Raw genomic sequence first — 20,311 nt, 5'->3', positions numbered from 1 at the left:
TATTAAGTTCATTAGCCCATGATACCATACTGAGAACCTAAGGTATGTGAGTATTGTGAGGTTGTGCACTATGCTGTCACCACAGCTCGTATAATTGCACCGAAGTGCCACGTAGAATTACACCGGAGTGCCACGTAGAATTACACCGGAGTGCCGTGTAGAATTGCACCGTAGTGCCATATAATAATGTCCATAAGGACCACATATCATTCCTTAAGAATCATATACATATACTAGGGATCAAGTATGTGTCTCACAAGACTTCACACATGTTCCAAAGAATATATATATATCCCGAAGGACCGCGTAGACCCTCTACCCTTGGCATGCCAACTATACCTATAGTTCTCATCTACATAACATGGGCTTTCACAATTCACATAATTTGTATCACGTAGACATAGTATTTTCATACATTTATAACATAGACATATCATTTCCTGCATATTCATGTCACATAATACATATGGTATAAACTCATATCATGTTTCATAATATGGAATGTAATCATGTATCAAAATATTGAATCTAGACTTATCATAAGTCTAGAACTGATTATAATACTATATTCATGCTATGCATATGCACTCACCTAGATTTCTTTGTCTTTCCCTCGATTGATCCTACTTTACGATTGTTCCAGAACTCGATTAGGCTCAATATCTACATAAGCATAATTTTCAAGATGATTATCAGATGACTAAGCCTTGAAATTAACCTCTAATAGCCTAAACAATTTAAGGAATTGATAGTTTTTTTTATGGGGGAATCGGTTCCCCCCTGTGGGGTATCGATTCCCCTCTAGCATTCTGGAAATTCATATTCATTTGAGGGGGAATCGATTCCCCTTGAATGGGTACCGATTCCCCTAGCCCAGAAATCCCATTTTGAGCTCAAAAATCACCTTATTTCAGCTCAAACCTTCCTATTTTACTCCCTTTAATACTCCTAACTTTAATACACATACTTAAACTCATTTCTACTCCATAATCACTTCTTTAAACTCCAAATCTAGTCATTCCTATGTAATTGCAAAAATTATACTAGTTTTGCAACATGTTCAAATTCCTATTCTAACACTTCATATCCCTTAATTAACTTGATGACAAGTAAAATCTCACTTCCAATTCTTATTATGAACTCTAATCCAAGATTTCACTTTTCTACTTCCTTTCTTTAATGCTTCATATACTTCTCATCTTGCGGTTTTAAAACAAATTAAACTTCCTTTAAGCTTAACTATTGCCTAATGTTCATAAATCAACCATAAATTCATCAAGAAATTCACTAACAAGAGATCTTACCTTTAGCTTGGGTCTCACGTATGAAAAAGAAGAAAAAAGAAGAGAACTATGGAAGCTTGTTTTGATTTCCTATACTTCCACGTGGTTAATATAATACTAACCCCAAATAATTATCTTGCTATGAAAAGACCATTTTGTCCTTCTAATCCTCCTTCTTTATAATTCAATCCTACACAAAATAACTCAAATAAGTCATTGAACTTTTCCATTATTCTACTTTAATCACCAAATTCTGAAACTTTACAATTTAATCACTAACCCGGTATGGAGGATGTTACAAATTTACCCTTTATTTTGATCTTGATAATATAAACTTCCTCTTTAAATAAAACTAACAGTTTCCATCATGCTGAATCATTTTAAACAAAATTTAGAACATTGATGACTAAAGCACTAAAAAAATATGGACCAAAATGACCATTTGAACAAACAGGACTAAATTTAGTATTATGCCAAATCAATATTACTATCGGTTTATTTGATTGGTTAGTGTAGGTCCCATATCGGTTTATTGTCTTGGTTAGATTTTGTCAAGAATAATCTTTTTCCTCCATATTAGGGTTAGAGAAGTTTTTTAACAAGATTATTGTCAAAGTAATTTACCCTTTATTTTGATCTTGATAATATAAACTTCCTCTTTAAAAAAAAACTAACAGTTTCCATCATGCTGAATCATTTTAAACAAAATTTAGAACATTGATGACTAAAGCACTAAAAAAATATGGACCAAAATGACCATTTGAACAAACAGGACTAATTTTAGTATTATGCCAAATCAATATTACTAAATATGAACAAAACATAGCTCTAAAGGAAAAGACTTATCAAAAGAAGCGCCTTGACGTTAATCAAACTAAGTTCTTCCCCATCAGAGTTGTCAGTGTTAACCATAAGTATATCAAGAAAATCAAGCTTTTCCTTACGTTCATGAGCTGCTTCCGAATGCTCTTCAATCATCTTTGTCAGCAAAGTATCCCATCTTTTATGTAATTTCTTCATCTTACCTTCAATCCCTTGCAAATCCATCCATGCAATGGAAGGTATAAAGTCACCGATATTGAAGATCCCAGCAGATGTCATCAGCTCCACCACCAAGTCTTTGAACTCATTCGACTCCGATCCTTTTGTCTCGAAAACTCAACGACTTAGTATCACTTGCCCTATCATGTGGCCATTGCATACGTTAACATCTCTGGCACCACGACCGCCTCCCCCTTTTGGCTAGACTCGTACATGGCTCGAACCATATGGCCTAGCTCAACAGACCGGATTCGTGACCAATCCTCAAGGGCTTTACCACCAAGCATGTGGAGATTGCTTAGTTTACGAAGTAACTTCCACTTGGGACCATAGTCCGCAAACACCATGTCTCGAGAGTCATAAGCTATGTGGGTAGCACCAGCATTAGGTGGTCGATTAGAGAAATTCAATTCAAGAGTCTTAAGGAAAGCTCGAGCAGCGTCTGGGGTTGATGCCACCACAATGTTGCATGTGCCCATTTTGAGGTACATAACAGGTCCATATTTTTGGCTAATTGTGCCAATGTGACATGGGGCATGGACCCTAATACTGGAAGCGCACCGACAACCGGCCACCCTTTCGGGCCCGGAGGAAGTTTTCGGTTCCTTCTTTTGACAAGTAAACGGATGAAATAACGTGTGACAAAGAAGAGGAAAGTCGCTGCTAGGAAATCCCGAAGAAATAACAAGTCAAGGAATGGCATGGGGCGCTGAGAATACCAAAATATGGGGAGAAGCGTAATGGGGTTGGCACACCATCAACAAAAAGCTTCGGTTTGAAATTCATACACACAAAAAAGAATAGTAAATTGAACGAGAAGTTAGGTTAATGCACGTGAATTCAGCTTCGCCTACCGGTTGATGAACAAATAATATCAACTTTCCTTGGACGGCAAAGCAAATAGGACAAATTCAAACTAGGATATTGTCCATATCCCTCTTTTAACTTGTGAATTGAATAGGGTTTCAATGCTATTATTAATTCTTTTCTTCTCATATTAATGTTAGCTTCATATAACTATTATGCCCTTTAATCCGGTTTTGGGTGTTTCAATTCTATTTTAGTTGTTCCATTTATTATACTTTTGGTAATTTGAGGTTTTATTTTTAGGGTAAATTATGTATTGAGTCATCCAACTATTTGTGCAGTTTCATTTTGGTCACATACCAATTTTTTCTCTCAAAATCATACATAGTATTACATTTTGATCATTTGTCGTTAAAAATTAACAGAACTACTGACGTGACATTTTTTATTTTTTTTAATGTTGATGTGGTTTTAGCTTACGGTGACACGTCAACATCCCCATTAGTTTTTTAACGACGTCGGTGGTAAATGAATTGTTGTTATTCTTTGAGGTCTTAGGTTCGAGCATCATGAATATCAAGAGTGTGAGCGTTCAATGTCAAATTGTTAAGAATTAACTTTAAACAAATATTGCCTTGTACTTACTCGAAATTAATAAAATAAAAAAAGAAAGAAAATATATTTGGATGAGATATTTTATTTTATCCATGTCAAAGGTTTCCAAAATTGTAACAATAAATGTTATTTAAATAAAAAAATAATTTATTTTTGAATAAACTACATCAGATATTATTAAATTTTAGGTTGTGTATCGTTTATATCACTGAATTTTTAGTTTTTCTAATTATAATATTGAATTTTGATTTTAACTTCAATCATGTCAATATAATGTTAAATTTTAACGGCACAATGATATGTACATATCTTTTCGTCATTGTGATGATATTGACAAAATGATGTCGTTTTGACGCGACTATTAATGTCTAAACAATATTGTTTTAGACTTTGAACTTTACGGGTATATCGATTTTGTCACTAAACTTTTAAATAATATAATTCTTGGCATTGTACTATTTTTGTTGTTGTCAAACCGTCAATCATCGCTCGTCATCAATCGTTTTTTGCGACAATATCGGTATCAAAATATTCTCATTCTCTTAAAGTTTCTTCTCCTAGGATTGATTTTTTTGTAAAACTCACTCAAAATCGACGAAAGTTGAGTGATCGAAGATAGTGGCCAAGGATGCACTGAAGGGGGATAGGTAGGGGCATTCACCCCTAAAAATTTTAAATTTAATATATTTAAAACATTTTCTTTGCATTTTCTATTGATAAGCTATTCTTATCTCCTAAAATTTTATAAATATATCCCTTAACATAAAATTTTGTGTTTGTTCTTGATAGTTACTAATTACGATGGTAACAGAATACGTGAGTAGTAGAAAGAGAAACAGGGCATTCACGTTTTAGGAAGAGGTGCTTCTGTTCTGCGGGTAGTAGGCGAGAGAGGCTGCCGACAGAGTGGCAGCAACTTCGGGCACCGAATCGGCAAGACGCGGAGGAGGGCTGTAATTTTTTGTTAAGATAAATTACACAAATGATCACGAAAGTTTGAAAAGAGGAAAGAAAAACAATATATTTATAATTTCTATATAAATTGTGAATATCAATGAGAAATGGAATTGTGTAAAAGATATTTTTTTCCTCAAGAGGCTAAAATAATATTATTTCTTGCTTAATTCCAAAATCTGTTACAACAGTTTTGCAGTAGAGAGATTCACCTTTGAATGTAAAAAACACTATTTCATGATGTCAAGCTAAATCCAGTTTCAGTGTCTGCTTGAATTCTAACTCATTCCATCTTCTTGCTAGATTTGTCGTCGCTACCTTCTTGCATTTCAACCGCTGCCTTTGATTCGTCAAACTCCAATAACTGCACACAAAGCATTAGATCGTATTGAGCAAATCATAATCGGATTAAACAAACTTAAGAAGTTATATTAGAAATTTAAAGGGTGTAAAATTAGATTATCAATAAAAGTCAAAGAAAATATCTCAATTATATAGGAATTTAAAATTCACAGGGTCCATCCTTGTGTCCAAATACGTGCTTAGAAACAAATAAGAATATGATCCTCAAAATATACGAATAAAAGGTTATTAAGAAGTGAGCATTCCTGCTTTTGACACTATTGCTTCTTTTTAAATATTCGAATTATCTACAACCCTTGTAAAACACAAGTTAATGCTCAAGTTTCATTTTTTTCCTGAACTTGGACATAACTGAACCCTCAACCCAATCCCACAATAAGATCATACTCGCTTTCTCTGTTTTCATTAACAGTAAACCCGAGTCCTCTGCTTTTGCAAATATGACAAACAGTATTTGTTGCTAGTCCTCGACAAACGAAATGATAACAATTTTTACTATTAAGTATCCATCTAACAATGTCCATTTTTTTTGCTTTCCTTTCATGTGGAAAATGTCAATTTGAAAAGAAATCAAATTAAAAGTCCAAGCCAAGAACGTAATGCCAAAGAGAATCAGACAAGGATTGGGCGCAAACCGGTTTAACTTCTCCGTTCCAAATACAGTGAACAGCCAAGAATCCGATAACAGACGGTACAATATACAAAAGTGCAGGCTGAAAGCAAAATGAGAATAGAAAAATGTCATGAAAGAGGATGAGCGCATTAACAATATTAGATAAGACAGATAGATGGTCGTAATACTTTACCTGTGCAGCTTGAAACCAGTTCATGATAACGATTGTAAGGACCAAGCCCGCTGTGTACCCCACAAACGTGCTCTTAAAATATTGGCTCTCTTTCCCCCGAGATACATCAAATCTTAATGCTAGTGCTACAAAAATACCTACAAGGTAGAAATAAACCAATATTGTTCACACAAGTATTCTGTTCTCGTAGACAAGTATCTAAGTCTATGAGAAGTAGCTTGTCAACGGAGTAACGATCAAATAAAAGAAATTAGACGTAGAACATTTTCCGAACCAAGTAAATGCAAATATCTCCATGATAGTGCATATTATAATTACTTAATAAAAGGTTTATATTTCATTAGAGAACAATGAATTAGGAAAACAACAGCAGCTGAGTATTGCTGCCCAGGAAATTTGTTCCCATCTTGCAACAACGATGACGATGCCATTGGTACCAAATAAGATCATAGTTTAGCAACTAAGCGCGTTAGTACCAAATAAAAGTACCCAAGTAGATGTCTTCATGGGCCAGCCCAAATTAACCATCTTGCACAGGTCTACACGCATGACCTTATATCTCAAAGCATAAAGTAAAACAGTTGTCGAGAGTCGAGATAAAAATGCGATAAGATACAAAATAAATACAATTAGTCAATTAGGAAGGGAAAAGTTATTTCACTTTCTTTTGTTGCAACATACAAAGTCATAGAATACTCTTTTAGTTAGAATGACTACATACAAAACAAGAAACCCTAAACAACAGCTCATATCATAACAGAAGCATTAATTAAACCTACCAATTAAAATGGATTTCAAACATACCAGGAATTACAATATCACCGAGTCCAAGCATGGAAAATGGTCGGGCTGAGTCAGCTGTAGGGAACAAAAGCTGCAGGAAAGAATCAAAGCAATGAGATAATTACCATGGGTAACAAATTTAATAATACATGAAAATGTAAAGTACATATGTCAAAACAAAAAATAACCAGGCTAAGTATTCCAAATGAAGGGGGCAGAAAAAAGAGGAAGGACTGACCTTTATAGGAGCATCAAAACTTCGCAACGCTAACCATAACAGGAGTGAAAAAAACCCAGAAAATATCGTATACAAAAAGCCAGACTGCAATGTATAAAGATGGAGAAAATATCAGAGGAAAGAAAAGTTGAAAATGAGAAGGCAATATTAAGTGGTCAAACAGAGTTTTACAAAAAAGTGAGAGAGAAATGGGAGAGAGAAAAGTTGAAAGGGAAGATAGAATCCGGTGAGGTTTGGAAGGTTTTTGTCGATAATCTCAGTAGGAGAGTATCTCGACGTGTGCTAAGGGAAATTTTTTCGTCTCAGGGAGCTGTGGAGAGAGTTTTTATCCCAAAAGAAACTAGGAATCCTAAATATAGATTTTCGACTTTTGCATTTGTTCAGTTTAAAGCGAGCGATAGATATGTTAAATGGATCATTGATAGATGGGAGAAGGATTACAGTTGGAGTTGCAAAATACAATGATGCCCGTCCAATGAAAGTGGGGAAGAACAGTCCAGTAAAACCGGCTCCAGATTCGACTGCAGCAGGACCTTCAAAGTTGAAACAAATAGATATTTCCAGGAGTGTTAGGGATGACAGAACGTATAAAGATGCTTTACTGTCTAAAAGTATGAGAAATAATGCAATGGGGTATACGGAGCTTCATTCTGAAGGGAGTCACAGGGAGAAAACAACGAAGAATGTTCTGGAAATGCATATTCCGTCTGAGAGTTCGAGTTGGGTCAAAAGATCTTTAACGGGGATTATTCTTTCCTTTGACTTTAAGTCAGTTAAGGAGTTTTTTTTTAATGATGGTTATGAAGTTCAGATTGCTGGCTGGGGTTACGCCCGGAATTCCTGCGTTATCACTTTCAAATCTCACAAAAAGATGATGGAGGCATGGACAAAGAAGAAAGATGAGATAAGCTTTTGGTTTGATAGATTGGCTCCTTTACTGAATAAGGACGGAGTTCCTATGGCTTTTTGCCAGGTTAGTTATTTGGGATTCCTCTGTTATGCTGGAACGAATCCTTCTTAGAAATAGCTGGGAGATGGGAAATAAGGTAGAAATTCATGACTCCACTAAGAACATGGACGATCTCACTTCTGCGAGAATTCTTACGAGAGTAGCTAGCCCTTTTGATGTGCCAGAATTATTATCTTGGATCCTATGGTAGATCGTTCAGGGTTAATATCAAGATTGGATCGGTTTGTGATGATTGAAAGCCTTTTTTCAAAATTTCTCCGGTGGTCGGAGCAGTTGGAGAAAACTGTGGTGAGTTGAGGTTGAGGATGAGGAAGATAAGGATATGTGAGAATTTGAGGAAAGTTCAGTCAAATCAACAGAGAAATGCAGACAAAAGGTTGACTTTCGGATAGATGAGGGAGTTTTTTTGGCTCAACAGAACCGATGGGGAAACACATTCTCCAAGATTACCAAACATGGGAAGGGTATTAGGGACTGTCAGGTTCACAGAACGTTGGAATAACATAGGAGGAGATTTTGCAGGTTTGGGTATCAGAAATTCAATAATACGACTGATGGGTCACAGGCCCAACTGGATGATTATGACTGTATGTTGGATTTTTCTAAATAATTCCTTCTGGGCCAGCTTACACAATTAATAAGTTTGGTCAACTGGTTTAAAATAAGAATAGCATAGGAGAGCAGTGATAAAAAGCAGTTTAAGGGTCCACAAAAATTCTGATTCAATGGCAGTGAAGATATTGAGGCTAAAGAAACTAAGTTTATGATGATAGTTCCTATTCAGAGTTATCAAAACCATTCCAGAGGTCGATCGTTGATTGTGCACAAAATTCGCTTTTTTCCAAAGTGAGCCTTTAGAGAAGAGGAGAATGCCTAGTTATAGCAGAGTTTACAGAAGAAGTAGGGAGGATTACTGGCACGGGAATGAACAGAATGGAAATACTATTAATGAAGTTGTTTCAGATTCAAAGATGGTTAAGATCATTATGCTCATCTGTTCAACAGATTTCTAAAACATCATTAATTTACAAGGTAGTGAGGATCCAAATTCAGTGATGGAACTGGTGATAGGTAGATGGAGAGCCTGTAGGATTGTTTCGGATAAACAATCTTCTTTCTCCAATTCTGGCTTGACCAGTAGAAGAGTTAAAAATTATTGTTAAGGAAGCTTTAGAACAAGTCATATTTCTACAGCCATCTTCTCAGTCTTCTCGGACCTCTTAGATGAACAGTCGCTACATGGCAAGTTAGTTAGATTTTGGAGGTTTCTTTAAGAAGGGGAAGGAAGCTTTTTTGGAAAAAATAATTATTTAGAGAAAGGCTGTAATATGGCCAATGAGGAGCCACATTGGGGTTTTGAGATTTTTCAATTATTATTCATGAAGGAAAACTTAGCCATAATTTCATGGATAAGGGGTTTGGGTAAAAAAGAAAAACTGAGAGCGGTGCAGAGATTAGTTTCAAACTCTCATCCTTCTTTCTTTGGCTACAAGAAACCAAAGCTGAGAAGATACAAAGGTCTTTATAAGAAAAACGGTTAAATGGTTTTCCAAGGGTTATTGAATCGCCAACTATTGTTCTTCAGGGGGTTATGTTGTTGGGATATAAAGTGTTTGAGATGGAAGATCATTGCATAAACAGAAGATTGCAGTTACAGGAAAATTCAGATTTAATCAGTTCAGAAGTGTTCTTATTAATGTTTATGGGCCTTCAGTGGAGAGGAAAAAGAAAGCTTCTTTGAAGAACTAAGTGTTTCATTTCTGGACAGAATCTGCCTGTTTGTGTTGGAGGGGATTTCAATGTTTACTGTGAAGATGAGAAGATGGGTAGAGCTCAGAACAGATTCTCAATGAGGATTTTCTCATTTTATTCAGTCTGTAGGTTTAATTAATCTGCCTATGGGGGGGGAAGGTTCACTTGGTGTAACCAAGATGATCCCACTTTCGTTAGATTGGACAGGTTCTTGGTGGATGGTAATTCTTGGCTTCTTTTCCTGAGATTATTCAGTCACTTATTCCTAAATCCATTTCAGATCACAATGTTTTTTTTACAAAATGAGGATTTAATTGGGGAAATAAGCCTTTAGACTTTTCAGTATTTGATGGAGGAAGATGGTTTCGAGGAAATGGTTAGTCAAACAATTACATATTGCAAGAAGCTAAGGAGAAAAGTGGGAATTCTTAGTATTTTGAAGAATCTAAATTAGCCATCAAACAGTGGACAGGGAAGAAAACAAGTTTCGGGAGCTGCAATTACATTTAGAAAACAAAATTCAAAAGCTTGAGGAGATAGCACAGCAGATGCATGACAGTTCGATTCAGGATAGTTGATGAGTTAAGTGTTGTAGATCAGATTATGGAGACTTCATTGAGGAGCAGATTTGGCATCAAAATTCTAGACAGAGGTGGGTTAATGATGGAGATCGAAACACAAGATACTTTCCACTTGTGCCTCGGTGAGGAGAAAACAAAATGCGTTGAATGTTTTAAAAGTGGATGGAAATTTTACACAAGATCCAGATGTTATCAAAGCCACTGTTAAATATCACTTTTTTAAAATATTCATGAGCGGTCTACATTAGATGTTGAAGATATTGGGTTGACTTTTCCTAGAATTTCCTTGGAACAAAGTGGTCTTTTAGAGAAGTTTTTTCCGAGGAGGAAGTGTGGGAGACTTTAAATCTTGCGATAGTAACAAAGCTCCGGGACCAGACGGATTGAACTTGGTTTTTTCAAAAGGTTTTGGCCTGTGCTAAAGGGTAACATTAGGATTTTTTCACAAATTCTCTTGGGAAAATGGGAGTATGGTATTAACCATACTTTTATCACCCTTATCCTAAGGGAACTAACAATGGGAGCCTTGATGATTTTAGACCCATAGCTTAGTTGGAGGAGTTTACAAGATTTTATCCAAGTGTCTTTCAAGGAGGCTTAGAAGTTGTAGGAGAAATCATAAGCCCGACTCAATTTGCTTTCATACCCGGTCGACAAATTTGGATTGCTCTCTCATTGCAAACGAGGGTATTGATTATTGGAGAAAGAAGGGTTAAAGGGTTGTGTATTTAAGTTGATTTTAAGAAGGTTTATGATACTGTTGATTGGCCTATATTGTTAAGGTAATGGAAAAAATGGTTTCGGCTCTACTTGGATCAGATGGATTAGGAGATGTGTACTACAGCTTCGATTTCGGTGTTATTAATGGGGTTCTATCAGAGGAGTTTCCAATGGCCAAGGCTTCGACAGGGTTGTTCACTCTCTCCCTTATTATTTAATCTAGTAGGGGAATTGTTGAATTTATTAATCCTAAGGGCTGTTTCAGAGGGATTATTTCTGGTATGAAAGAGTGCTTAGAGTATTTGAGGTTATGTCAGGCTGCAACTAAACCTCAAGAAGAGCAGACTGTTTCGGAGTAAACATATCTCAAGAGGAGGTTCAAACTTGGGCAGATTCCATTGGTTGTGCAGTTGGTAGTTTCCTCTAATTATCTAGGCCTTCCACTAGGTGCAATAAAGAATTCCTCAGTTATTTGGGAACCGGTGGTGCAGAATTTTCACACAAAACTAGCAAGTTGCAAGGCAGCTACTCTATCATTAGCTGGAAGATTGGTTTTGATCAAATCTATCTTATGCTCATTGCCTACGTATTTTTGTCAATGTTTAAGATTCCAGCTAAAATGCTTAAGTCTCTCAATTCTATTATGTCTAATTTTCTATGGGAGGTGGTAATGGTAAAAGAAAATACACTGGGTTAAATGGGCTGAAGTGTGTAAACCTAAGAATGAGGGAGGGTTGGGAGTACGGAATTTGAATTGCATGAACAGAGCATTGCTAGGAAAATGGTCCTGGAGGTTTGCAAACGAGAGAAATTCTGTTTGGAGGAAATTTATTTGTTCTAAATATAACTTTGATTCCTCAAGGTTGTTGTTTGATAGTAAGCTTCCATCTTTTACTTCTTGGCAGGAGAACAGGTTAATAACTATTTCAAGCAAGACTTTTGGTTCTAAGTTTCGTTCTTTATGTAATTTTCAAGTTGGTGATGGTAAGCACATTCAATTTTGGCAGGATGTTTGGGCAACGGATTATCCGTTACAGGTTCTATTTCCAAGACTGCTTTTGATTGCGGCTAATAAATCAGGAAAACTATGTGAGTTTTGGGGATTTTCATCCATCGGCTGGATTTGGGATGTTCAAGTTAGAATAAATTTAAATGATTGGGATATGGAACAATGGTGTAACTTGATGAGCATTATTTCTTTCTTTGTCTAAAGATTTCAGTGATGGCTTGATTTGGAAAGGCAGTGGGGATGGTATGTTTACAGTCAGTTCTTATGTTAAGAGGTGTGCTACAGGTTCAGAAGAGGTTCGATTCTGGATGAATATTGTTTGGAGAGGATTAGTACCACCAAGAGTTGAAACATTAGTGTGGCAAATTGTGCAGCAAAAACTTGTTGTTAAAACTGAACTGGTAAAAAGAGGAGTTCAAGGAATTGATGATGATTTATGTCCTCTTTGTAAAAAGGTTGAAGAGTCTTCCTCGCATTTTTTCTTTACTTGTTCGGTAGTGTGGTCATTATGGAACAAAATTTTACAATTTTGGAGTTTCAGTTCTATTTTTCATGCAGATGCTAAAAGTTTCCTCTTAGGTTGGGACGAGTTGAAGTCAAATTCTGCTATATGGTCATTCATTCCTGGGGTTGTTATTTGGACCAGATAGAATTATTCTTTTTAGCAAGAGTTAGGCTTGCTTCTTGGTTCCAAGCTATGTATAAGGATATCTCTATTCCTAAAGACTCTTTAATTTCTGACCCTTCAATAGGGGATTCTCATTCGTCCTACAATTTCCTGAAGTCTTCTATAATCCCCTGGTTTCCTCCTCCTATAGGCTTCATAAAATTGAATGTGGATGCTGCCACTAGCAGTGATTGGAAGAAAAGTGGTCTTGGAGGTATTTTAAGGGATCATTCAGGTGCAATCTTAGGAACTTTTCAGGAGTCAGCTGGTCCGGGTCCTCCGACATTGAAGCAACTCAAAGTTATTTAAAGGGGTTTTGCTTTCGTCGCTTCTATCCAAGGGAGGGAAAAAGTTCGACTAATTGTTGAGAGTGATAGCAGGGTAGCAGTGGACTGGATTAACAATGTTGATTCTTATCCAATTGTGTATGCTTTTATTGTTAAAGATATAGTTGATAATCTTAGGATTTGTGGGGGGATTGTTAGATGGGTTGCAAGGACAGCTAATACGGATGCTGATGCCTTAGCAAAGGCTGGTATAGGCTGAATTTTTTGTTATTTGTTCTGTTCGAGTGGGTTTCATGTTCTTGTTCAGAAGGGGGTTATGGCTATTGTAAGGGTTATTAGGCTTATCTTTCTCTACGATGTAATTCTTACTTTATTTAATGAAGTTCTAAGGCACTCTTTTCCTTCTTCCGCTGATTAAAGAGCTTATACAAAAGCTCCATTAATCAAGATTCAAATCTTATAAAAAAAATTGGTCAAACTGCTGACTACAAAAAGTAATTTCCTAATCAGCCAAAAAAACATAGCTTTAAAATTTGGCTAAATAATAACCTTAAAACAGAGCTAAATGTAAGATAGAAACCACAAGGACCAATTCAAGTCTCGTCAAAGCAGATTACAAAGACCGTATTAGACGTTAACTTGTCTCAATAACAGGGAATAACACACAAAAATTTAACCAACTTCTTACCAATAGAATGGCACCAGTCTTAAAAGATCCAAGAGAAAGCATTTCAATTCCCTACAAAAAAAAACAATGGAAACCTTCAAACCACCAAGCAAACAAATAAGCTCCTTCAAAAAATTATTAAAAGATAAAGGAAAATAATACTTCAACTATCATTGAACAGGTTAATTAAACCCTATCCAAAAGTTTGACAGACATTCAAACTTCCATATTACAAGCAAAAATACTGACTAGAATATACCCAATATTGTCTCATTGCAAATCATAGAAAAAGTAGTAGATACCAAGCACCAAAATGGATTTTGGCCATACCTGAATGCAGAAAGCGAGACCCAGAATGTTATTTGCCAGCCAATGCTTCTGCAAAGCATACCATGCACAAAAAAAAGTTCCAGGGATTGCAGCTATGATCTGAGATCTTGTGAACTCAATCTCAAAAGCTGTTTAAGAAAGGTGTAAGGAAAAATATCATTCTGCATAATGCAAGCAAGTAATGTTAACTAGATCAAATAAGAATTATAAGGAATCAATGATAGACACAACTAAACACACATGTACTCAACTTTGAACAGGAAAAGATTATATCACTCCAGGAGAGAATTAAGACCTAAACTCGAATCATCAACAGGATTCTGCATTCAAACTATTTCAGTGGGCAGACCTGGCAAGTGGCAACTTTATATGGCCAAAGAACCAGAATGCTCATAAATTACCAAAGGAATATGTCATACTAAACGGTATCACGAGAATCGAAGAATTTACACCATTACGGATTTATTAAATTCTAAGAGCAAGTCCCGGAAAGAAGGTTGAGTATATCTTCGAAGAAACTATCAATTTAAAAAACAGAACTTTAATGCAGCTAGCAGACTAGTATCCTTCTATAGAAAGGGGTAAAAAGTTCCTCCAATCTCCATATAATTTCCTTCCCCACAAGAGAAACCAATCCAAAGTAATTTTCAGAAGAAAAAATTGAAAAAAAACAAAAGGTACTGAATGAGGAAGAAACACACAAGAATACGAGCAAATTGAGAATCTTCCAAAAAAACAAATCGTCATAAAAACAAAAGGTCGAAGCAACAGTTATAACACAGTTAAATTTGAGGAGAAAAAGGATAATCCCATTCAAAAACTAATCGAATCCTCTTATAGATAAAACTCAAACTATACTTCAAGAATAACAAAAGGAGGACATACAGCGAAAGAATGGAAAACGCCAAATGATAAGGTCTTCATTCCAATGCTTTGGCAAGAAGCGTTTTATGGCAGGCAGTATTGTTGCCCTGAGATGATTCCAGAAAGAATAAATGAGACAATGGCATCAGGTAAACTGGTTGTGTAAAAGTAAATTAATATTAGCAAACTCATGGAAAGTGCATACGAAAGTGCGATGATTCCAAGAACAAAGAAGTAGCCTGTCAATACTGCATTAACCAAGTCTTTTGATAAGAACTTGAACAGTAAGAAAAGTGATAACAGCATTGCACTCCCAACGAATGGAAAACGCATTGCATGCTCATTAGACATTGTCTCCTGGATGATACACATGACATTGTTAGATAATTCTGACCAACATCTTTAAGAGAAAAAAAGGAAAACACCGAAATCAATTTCCTCACCGTTGGCGGAGTTGGCTTGACAGACCTATAGCAACCCACATATACAGCTAGACATGCAGTCAAAACAACATTCAAGTTGGGTTCTACCCTCACAACAAGCGGTGCCATTGTCAACCCTGCATTTAGCAAATCATCAATGCTACAGTTAAAGAGTCAAGCTTCTGGAACCATGGAAATATAATATGCATGTGTCTCCATAGAGATCTCATATCTGACAGCCACTTATGTTACAATCATTCCCTAAAAGAATCAGCCACGGGATATATCTATTCTTTAAACCGCAAACAACTAAATTCTCTCTGCATCTACTCAACTAAATTCAACAACTGAATAATAAAATCGAAAAAGAAACTAGTTCAAAATGAAACAAAATGTAATATAAATAAACTAAAAATTGATCAAGAATAGATAAAAAAAAAGACAAACCTAATAAAGCCAAATTGGCAAGCCTTTCAGCGTTCTTCATCGTCATCGTTTAGTTCTAATACAACAGCGACGAAAAGTCGAAGCTCTTTTTTTACCTAAAGCAAAAATGAAAATGAAATAGATCGAAACAATTTAACTCAGTAATATAGGAAAAAAGAATTTGAAGTTCCAAGCAGAATTAGGGATTAAAACCTCTGATCTTAATTCTCCTATCGTTGTCGCTCTAACAGTCGATGAGCTTTACAGATCGGAGACGCCGCAAAGGAAAGAGAGATTTTTATTTTCTATTTTCGCAGATTAAAAGAAATCTTTAATAGATATTTTTCTTTTTACAAGGAAGCAAAATCTGGAGTCAATTTGTTGCCATAACTGAAGGTGCTGTCGTTTTGAATATTGTAACTGCCAATAGCAAAGTTTTTAATTATGAAAGGATATTATTTGGTTTGAAATTTTTTTGCAGAGGAATATTTTGAGTTTCATTTTCATGACACGCGGCGTTATCTGATTGGAATTTCGTGGTAACGCTTGTACGACGCTGTTACTGGAGGATAGTTTGTAAATTGTAATGAGTTTGACAATCGGATAGTTTTGCTGTGCAGCGGTTAAAAAACGGCTAAAATATGGTATTTTCGGTTAAATAAGTGATCAATTATGTTATATCATTTAATCAGAAATATTATCAAGCACAATAATATATTAGGTAGCACTTATATAATAAAATAGGCATTTAACCGAAAATACTATCAAGTACAATAACATATTAGGTAGCGCTTATATAATGTAATAGGTAGCACTTATATTGACCTATTTTCTCATAAAACCGATAAATTTCAACCGGTTACATTGTAAATTGACCTATTATATTATAATTATCAGTTTCGATGTTTTTGGGATCGATACAATTTTAAATGTATCGACACTTTATGTGTACATCTGTTTGTGCTTTCATTTTGGAAAAAAAGAATTGAAACATATTTAAAGAGTGTCGATACATAATGTAGACATATTTGCTAATTAACCGGTATATTTTTACCGGTTACATTGTAACCTGTTAATAATTATCAGTTTCATTGTATTTGGATCGATACTTTTTATAAATGTATCGACAGTTTATGCGTATACTCGTCTGGACAAGTGTATCAACACAAATTTAACAAGTGTCGATACTTTATGTTAACCTATTTTCTCATATTTTTAGCTGTTATATAATTATCGATCGATACATTTTCATAAAGTGTCGACACTTTTTAGGCGCTATAACTCCTTCTCTTTTAAATTCGGAAAGTGTCGATACTTATATTAAATTAGCGACACTTTCAACATATACGGTATCCTTTTACCGGTTTTTTCATTTTGAGACCGGTTTTGTCATATTTTTACCTGTTATATTGTTATGGATCGATACATTTTTTAAAAGTGTCGACACTGTTTAGGCGCTATAACTTCTTCTCTTTTAAATTCAGAAAGTGTTGATACTTATATTAAATTATCGACACTTGCAACATATCCGGTAGTGTTTTACCGGTTTTGTCATTTTGAGACCGGTTTTGTCATATTTTTACATGTTATATTGTTATAGATCGATACATTTTCATAAAGTGTCGACACTTTTTAGGCGCTATAACTTCTTCTCTTTTAAATTCAGAAAGTGTCGATACTTATATTAAATTATTGACACTTGAAACATATCCGGTATCGTTTTACTGATTTTGTCATTTTGAGACTGGTTTTGTCATATTTTTACATGTAATATTATTATGGATCGATACATTTTTTAAAGTATCGACACTTTTTAGGCGCTATAACTTCTTCTCTTTTTATTTCCAAAAGTGTCGATACTTATATTAAAGTATCGACACTGTTAATTTACCTATTACATTATAATTATTTGTTTCGATGTTTTTGGGGTCGATAGTTTTGGAAAATATATTGATACATATGTTTACATATGTATCGAAACAAATCTTTGTGTTTATTAATTTTGTCATTAAAAAAATATATTTTAACCACCTACATTGTAATTTTACCTATTACTTTAAAGTTATTGAATGTTGTAGTTATTGTACATACCTGAATATATCCTACAAATTTAATGTTGTATCCACCCTTCAACTACCACTATCAATACCACATCATATTGGAAGCACCACTGAAAATATGTTGTTCAATGAACTTTTACATACATCTCCATCAACTCCTGTTGGGACCACTGAAATTGCACAATAAAATTTTTTCCATGGATCATACTGATGCAGACAATGTTAAGCCAACCGATGAATGCCATGAAGTACATAATGTTGATGAATCTGACATATTGGTTGGTAAGCTCTTCTCTTCACGTGATCAAGCTTGGTACTTTTACAAGGGATTCGCACGGGAACATGGGTTTAGTGCACGTAAGGGAACAACACGGCTTGACGTGGAAGGGAATGTGAAGACACAAGAATTTTATTGTTCCAAAGAAGGGTTTCTAGTATCAAAAGTCAATATTATTGATAGTCAACGTGCTCATACGCCAGTCACAAGAATAGGATGCAAGGCTAGAGTCATAGTTACAACAACAAATACAAACGATTAGTGGGTTATAAGTAAGTCTTATGAGAAACATAATCATGCATTGTGCACACCTGCCATGACACCATTTATGTGTTCTAATAGAGATGTAAGTAAGGCTGATATCGATAAGGCAACAGCATTGAAAGAGGTCGGTGTTGGCACGTCACAAGTAATAAACTATTTAACGTAGCAGGCAGGGGGCTATCATAATATTGGATTTACACATAAAGACCTCTACAATGCACTTCAAAGAGGTAAAGCAAAGGAAATCGTTGATGGGGATGTGAATTCGCTTATTGGTTACTTTGATTATAAGAAATATGATGATCCTGTGTTTTTTGTGATATACTCGGTAGACGAATCAGGGGTGTTGCATAATCTTATTTGGTCAGATTCTACATCGAGATCAGATTACATATGCTTCGGTGATGTAATTGCGTTCGACACAACATACAAAGATAATTTGTATGGTCGACCAATTATGCCTATTGTCAGTGTCAATCATCACCATAACACAATTGTGTTTGCTAATGCCATATCACTGACGAGACGTCCCAATCTTTCGAGTGGGTGCTACATAATTTTTTAGAAGCCATGATGAACAAATCGCCTATTTCAGTTGTCACCGATGGGGATAGGGCAATGCAGAGGGCTATCAAATCTGTTATCCCTAATGTTAAGCACATATTATGTTCTTGGCATCTTTCTCGCAATGCACAAGCTAACATTGGTGACCCAAAATTTACAGCAACATTCTCAAAATGAATGGCTTCCTGATGGACAACCGATGAATTTGATATTTAATGGCGTTTAGTTGTTTCAAAATTCAACGTCGAAAATCATCCATGGGTGATTGAGAAGGGAAATACTAGACACTTATGGGCACAAGCATATCTAACCGGTTATTTCTTTGCTAATATTCGCTCAACACAAATGTGCGAGTCTATGAATGCTTCACTCGCAATTGCACTGAAACACAAGAATACTTATTTAGATGTTGTCTGTGCAATTGAATATGGAATTATTAGAATGCGTCTGAACGAGTTGAAAGCAGATTACTTAAGTTCCTAGACGAAGCCCTTCCAGATCACAAAACTGGTTGAATTTGAAAGTAATGCTTCTGAGATTTTTACGCGCGAATCTTTTCATGCGTTCCAAGAAGAACTTCAACGGGAGACATTATACCGGATTCAAGAAGAGATTCAGTCCTTATCAGATGAATGTCAATATTTTTATTTGAAAAAGTACAAAGAAAAAAATATGACATTTGAAATTAGTTTTGATTCTCGTACGGAAACCCTAAATTGCTCATACAGAAAATTCAAGACCGTTGGACTTCTATGTCGCCATCAACTTCACGTTTTGAAGCACTTGGATTACACATATTTTCCCGGGTCTTTGATTCAAAGTAGGTGGACTAAGGATGCGAAGGCTTCTGCACCCAGTTTTGTTGATTTGAATGTGCCTCCAGAAATAATACAAATGGCAAGGTTTGAAGCAATTAGATTACACATATTTGCCCGGGTCTTTGATTCAAAGTAGGTGGACTAAGGATGCGAAGGCTTCTGCACCCAATTTTGTTGATTTGAATGTGCCTCCAGAAATAATGCAAATGGAAAGGTTTGCTTCTCTACGTGCAACAACAAGTATGTTATGCTATGATGCATCAAAGACAGACGCGTCTTTCAAAACCGCAAGAGATGAGATGAAAAGACTAACAGAAAAATTTGAGAACTCATTTGGTTTGAATGATTCAATCAATCAGAGCAGTGTATTAAACAACGTTCGCGACCCTCAACGGAAACAACGCAAGCGAAAAGAAATAACAAAGAACAAGGTCGACAAGAAAATTAGGCGATATGGGTTTTGCAACGGTGAGGGACATAACAAACTAACATGTCCTCAAGTCAAGCTAGGTTTGAATACAAGCACGCAGTCTACTTCAACTGATTTTTTTGAAGACGGAATGGAATGGTTATTCAGTCCAGCATATGATGTTAGAGACATTTGGAATAATGCAGAGAACGATCTCCATATATCATAAGTATCAACATGACTCCTACTATGTATAAGAAACATGTACAACAACCTATTGTTATTGCTAATTTTTCTCATCTCATACATAATTACATTCACATTCAAATTGTCA

General features: G+C 35.5%; 1 protein-coding gene and 1 pseudogene across 2 annotated transcripts; both read right to left on the bottom strand.

Annotated features, from left to right (window-relative positions):
- Nucleotides 1–2,111: 2,111 nt before the first annotated feature.
- Nucleotides 2,112–3,027, bottom strand: LOC120150557 (annotated as a pseudogene).
- Nucleotides 3,028–4,870: 1,843 nt separating this feature from the next.
- Nucleotides 4,871–15,910, bottom strand: LOC120150216 (signal peptide peptidase-like). Of its 2 annotated transcripts, none has more exons than XM_039162906.1 (12): nucleotides 15,799–15,910; nucleotides 15,611–15,689; nucleotides 15,181–15,300; nucleotides 14,943–15,094; nucleotides 14,759–14,844; nucleotides 13,874–14,001; nucleotides 13,565–13,615; nucleotides 6,891–6,974; nucleotides 6,674–6,743; nucleotides 5,870–6,006; nucleotides 5,699–5,776; nucleotides 4,871–5,064 (listed from the first exon to the last, which is right to left on the bottom strand). In XM_039162906.1, exons 2-12 carry the CDS (start codon nucleotides 15,650–15,652, stop codon nucleotides 4,984–4,986), a joined length of 1,029 nt encoding a protein of 342 aa, XP_039018837.1. In that variant the 5' UTR covers nucleotides 15,653–15,689; nucleotides 15,799–15,910; the 3' UTR covers nucleotides 4,871–4,983. The 2 variants fall into 2 exon arrangements, with proteins under 2 accessions (XP_039018837.1, XP_039018836.1); XM_039162905.1 differs by having other exon boundaries at nucleotides 15,611–15,698; nucleotides 15,797–15,898.
- Between the last annotated feature and the right edge of the window lie 4,401 nt (nucleotides 15,911–20,311).

Source organism: Hibiscus syriacus, unplaced genomic scaffold, assembly GCF_006381635.1.
Source record: "Hibiscus syriacus cultivar Baekdansim isolate YM2019G1 unplaced genomic scaffold, ASM638163v2 tig00111022_pilon, whole genome shotgun sequence".
Classification (NCBI taxonomy): domain Eukaryota; kingdom Viridiplantae; phylum Streptophyta; class Magnoliopsida; order Malvales; family Malvaceae; genus Hibiscus; species Hibiscus syriacus.
This window is presented reverse-complemented; position numbering and strand designations above follow the sequence as displayed.

Excerpts from the sequence above, each read along its gene's own strand:
- LOC120150216 (XM_039162906.1), bottom strand. The coding sequence starts at position 15,652 with ATGACGATGAAGAACGCTGAAAGGCTTGCCAATTTGGCTTTA. Across the intron at positions 14,002-14,758 it reads GCGTTTTCCATTCTTTCGCT|CTTTTGAGATTGAGTTCACA; the intron begins GTATGTCCTCCT and ends TTTCTTAAACAG. Across the intron at positions 13,616-13,873 it reads GTCTCGCTTTCTGCATTCAG|GGAATTGAAATGCTTTCTCT; the intron begins GTATGGCCAAAA and ends TTTTTTTTGTAG.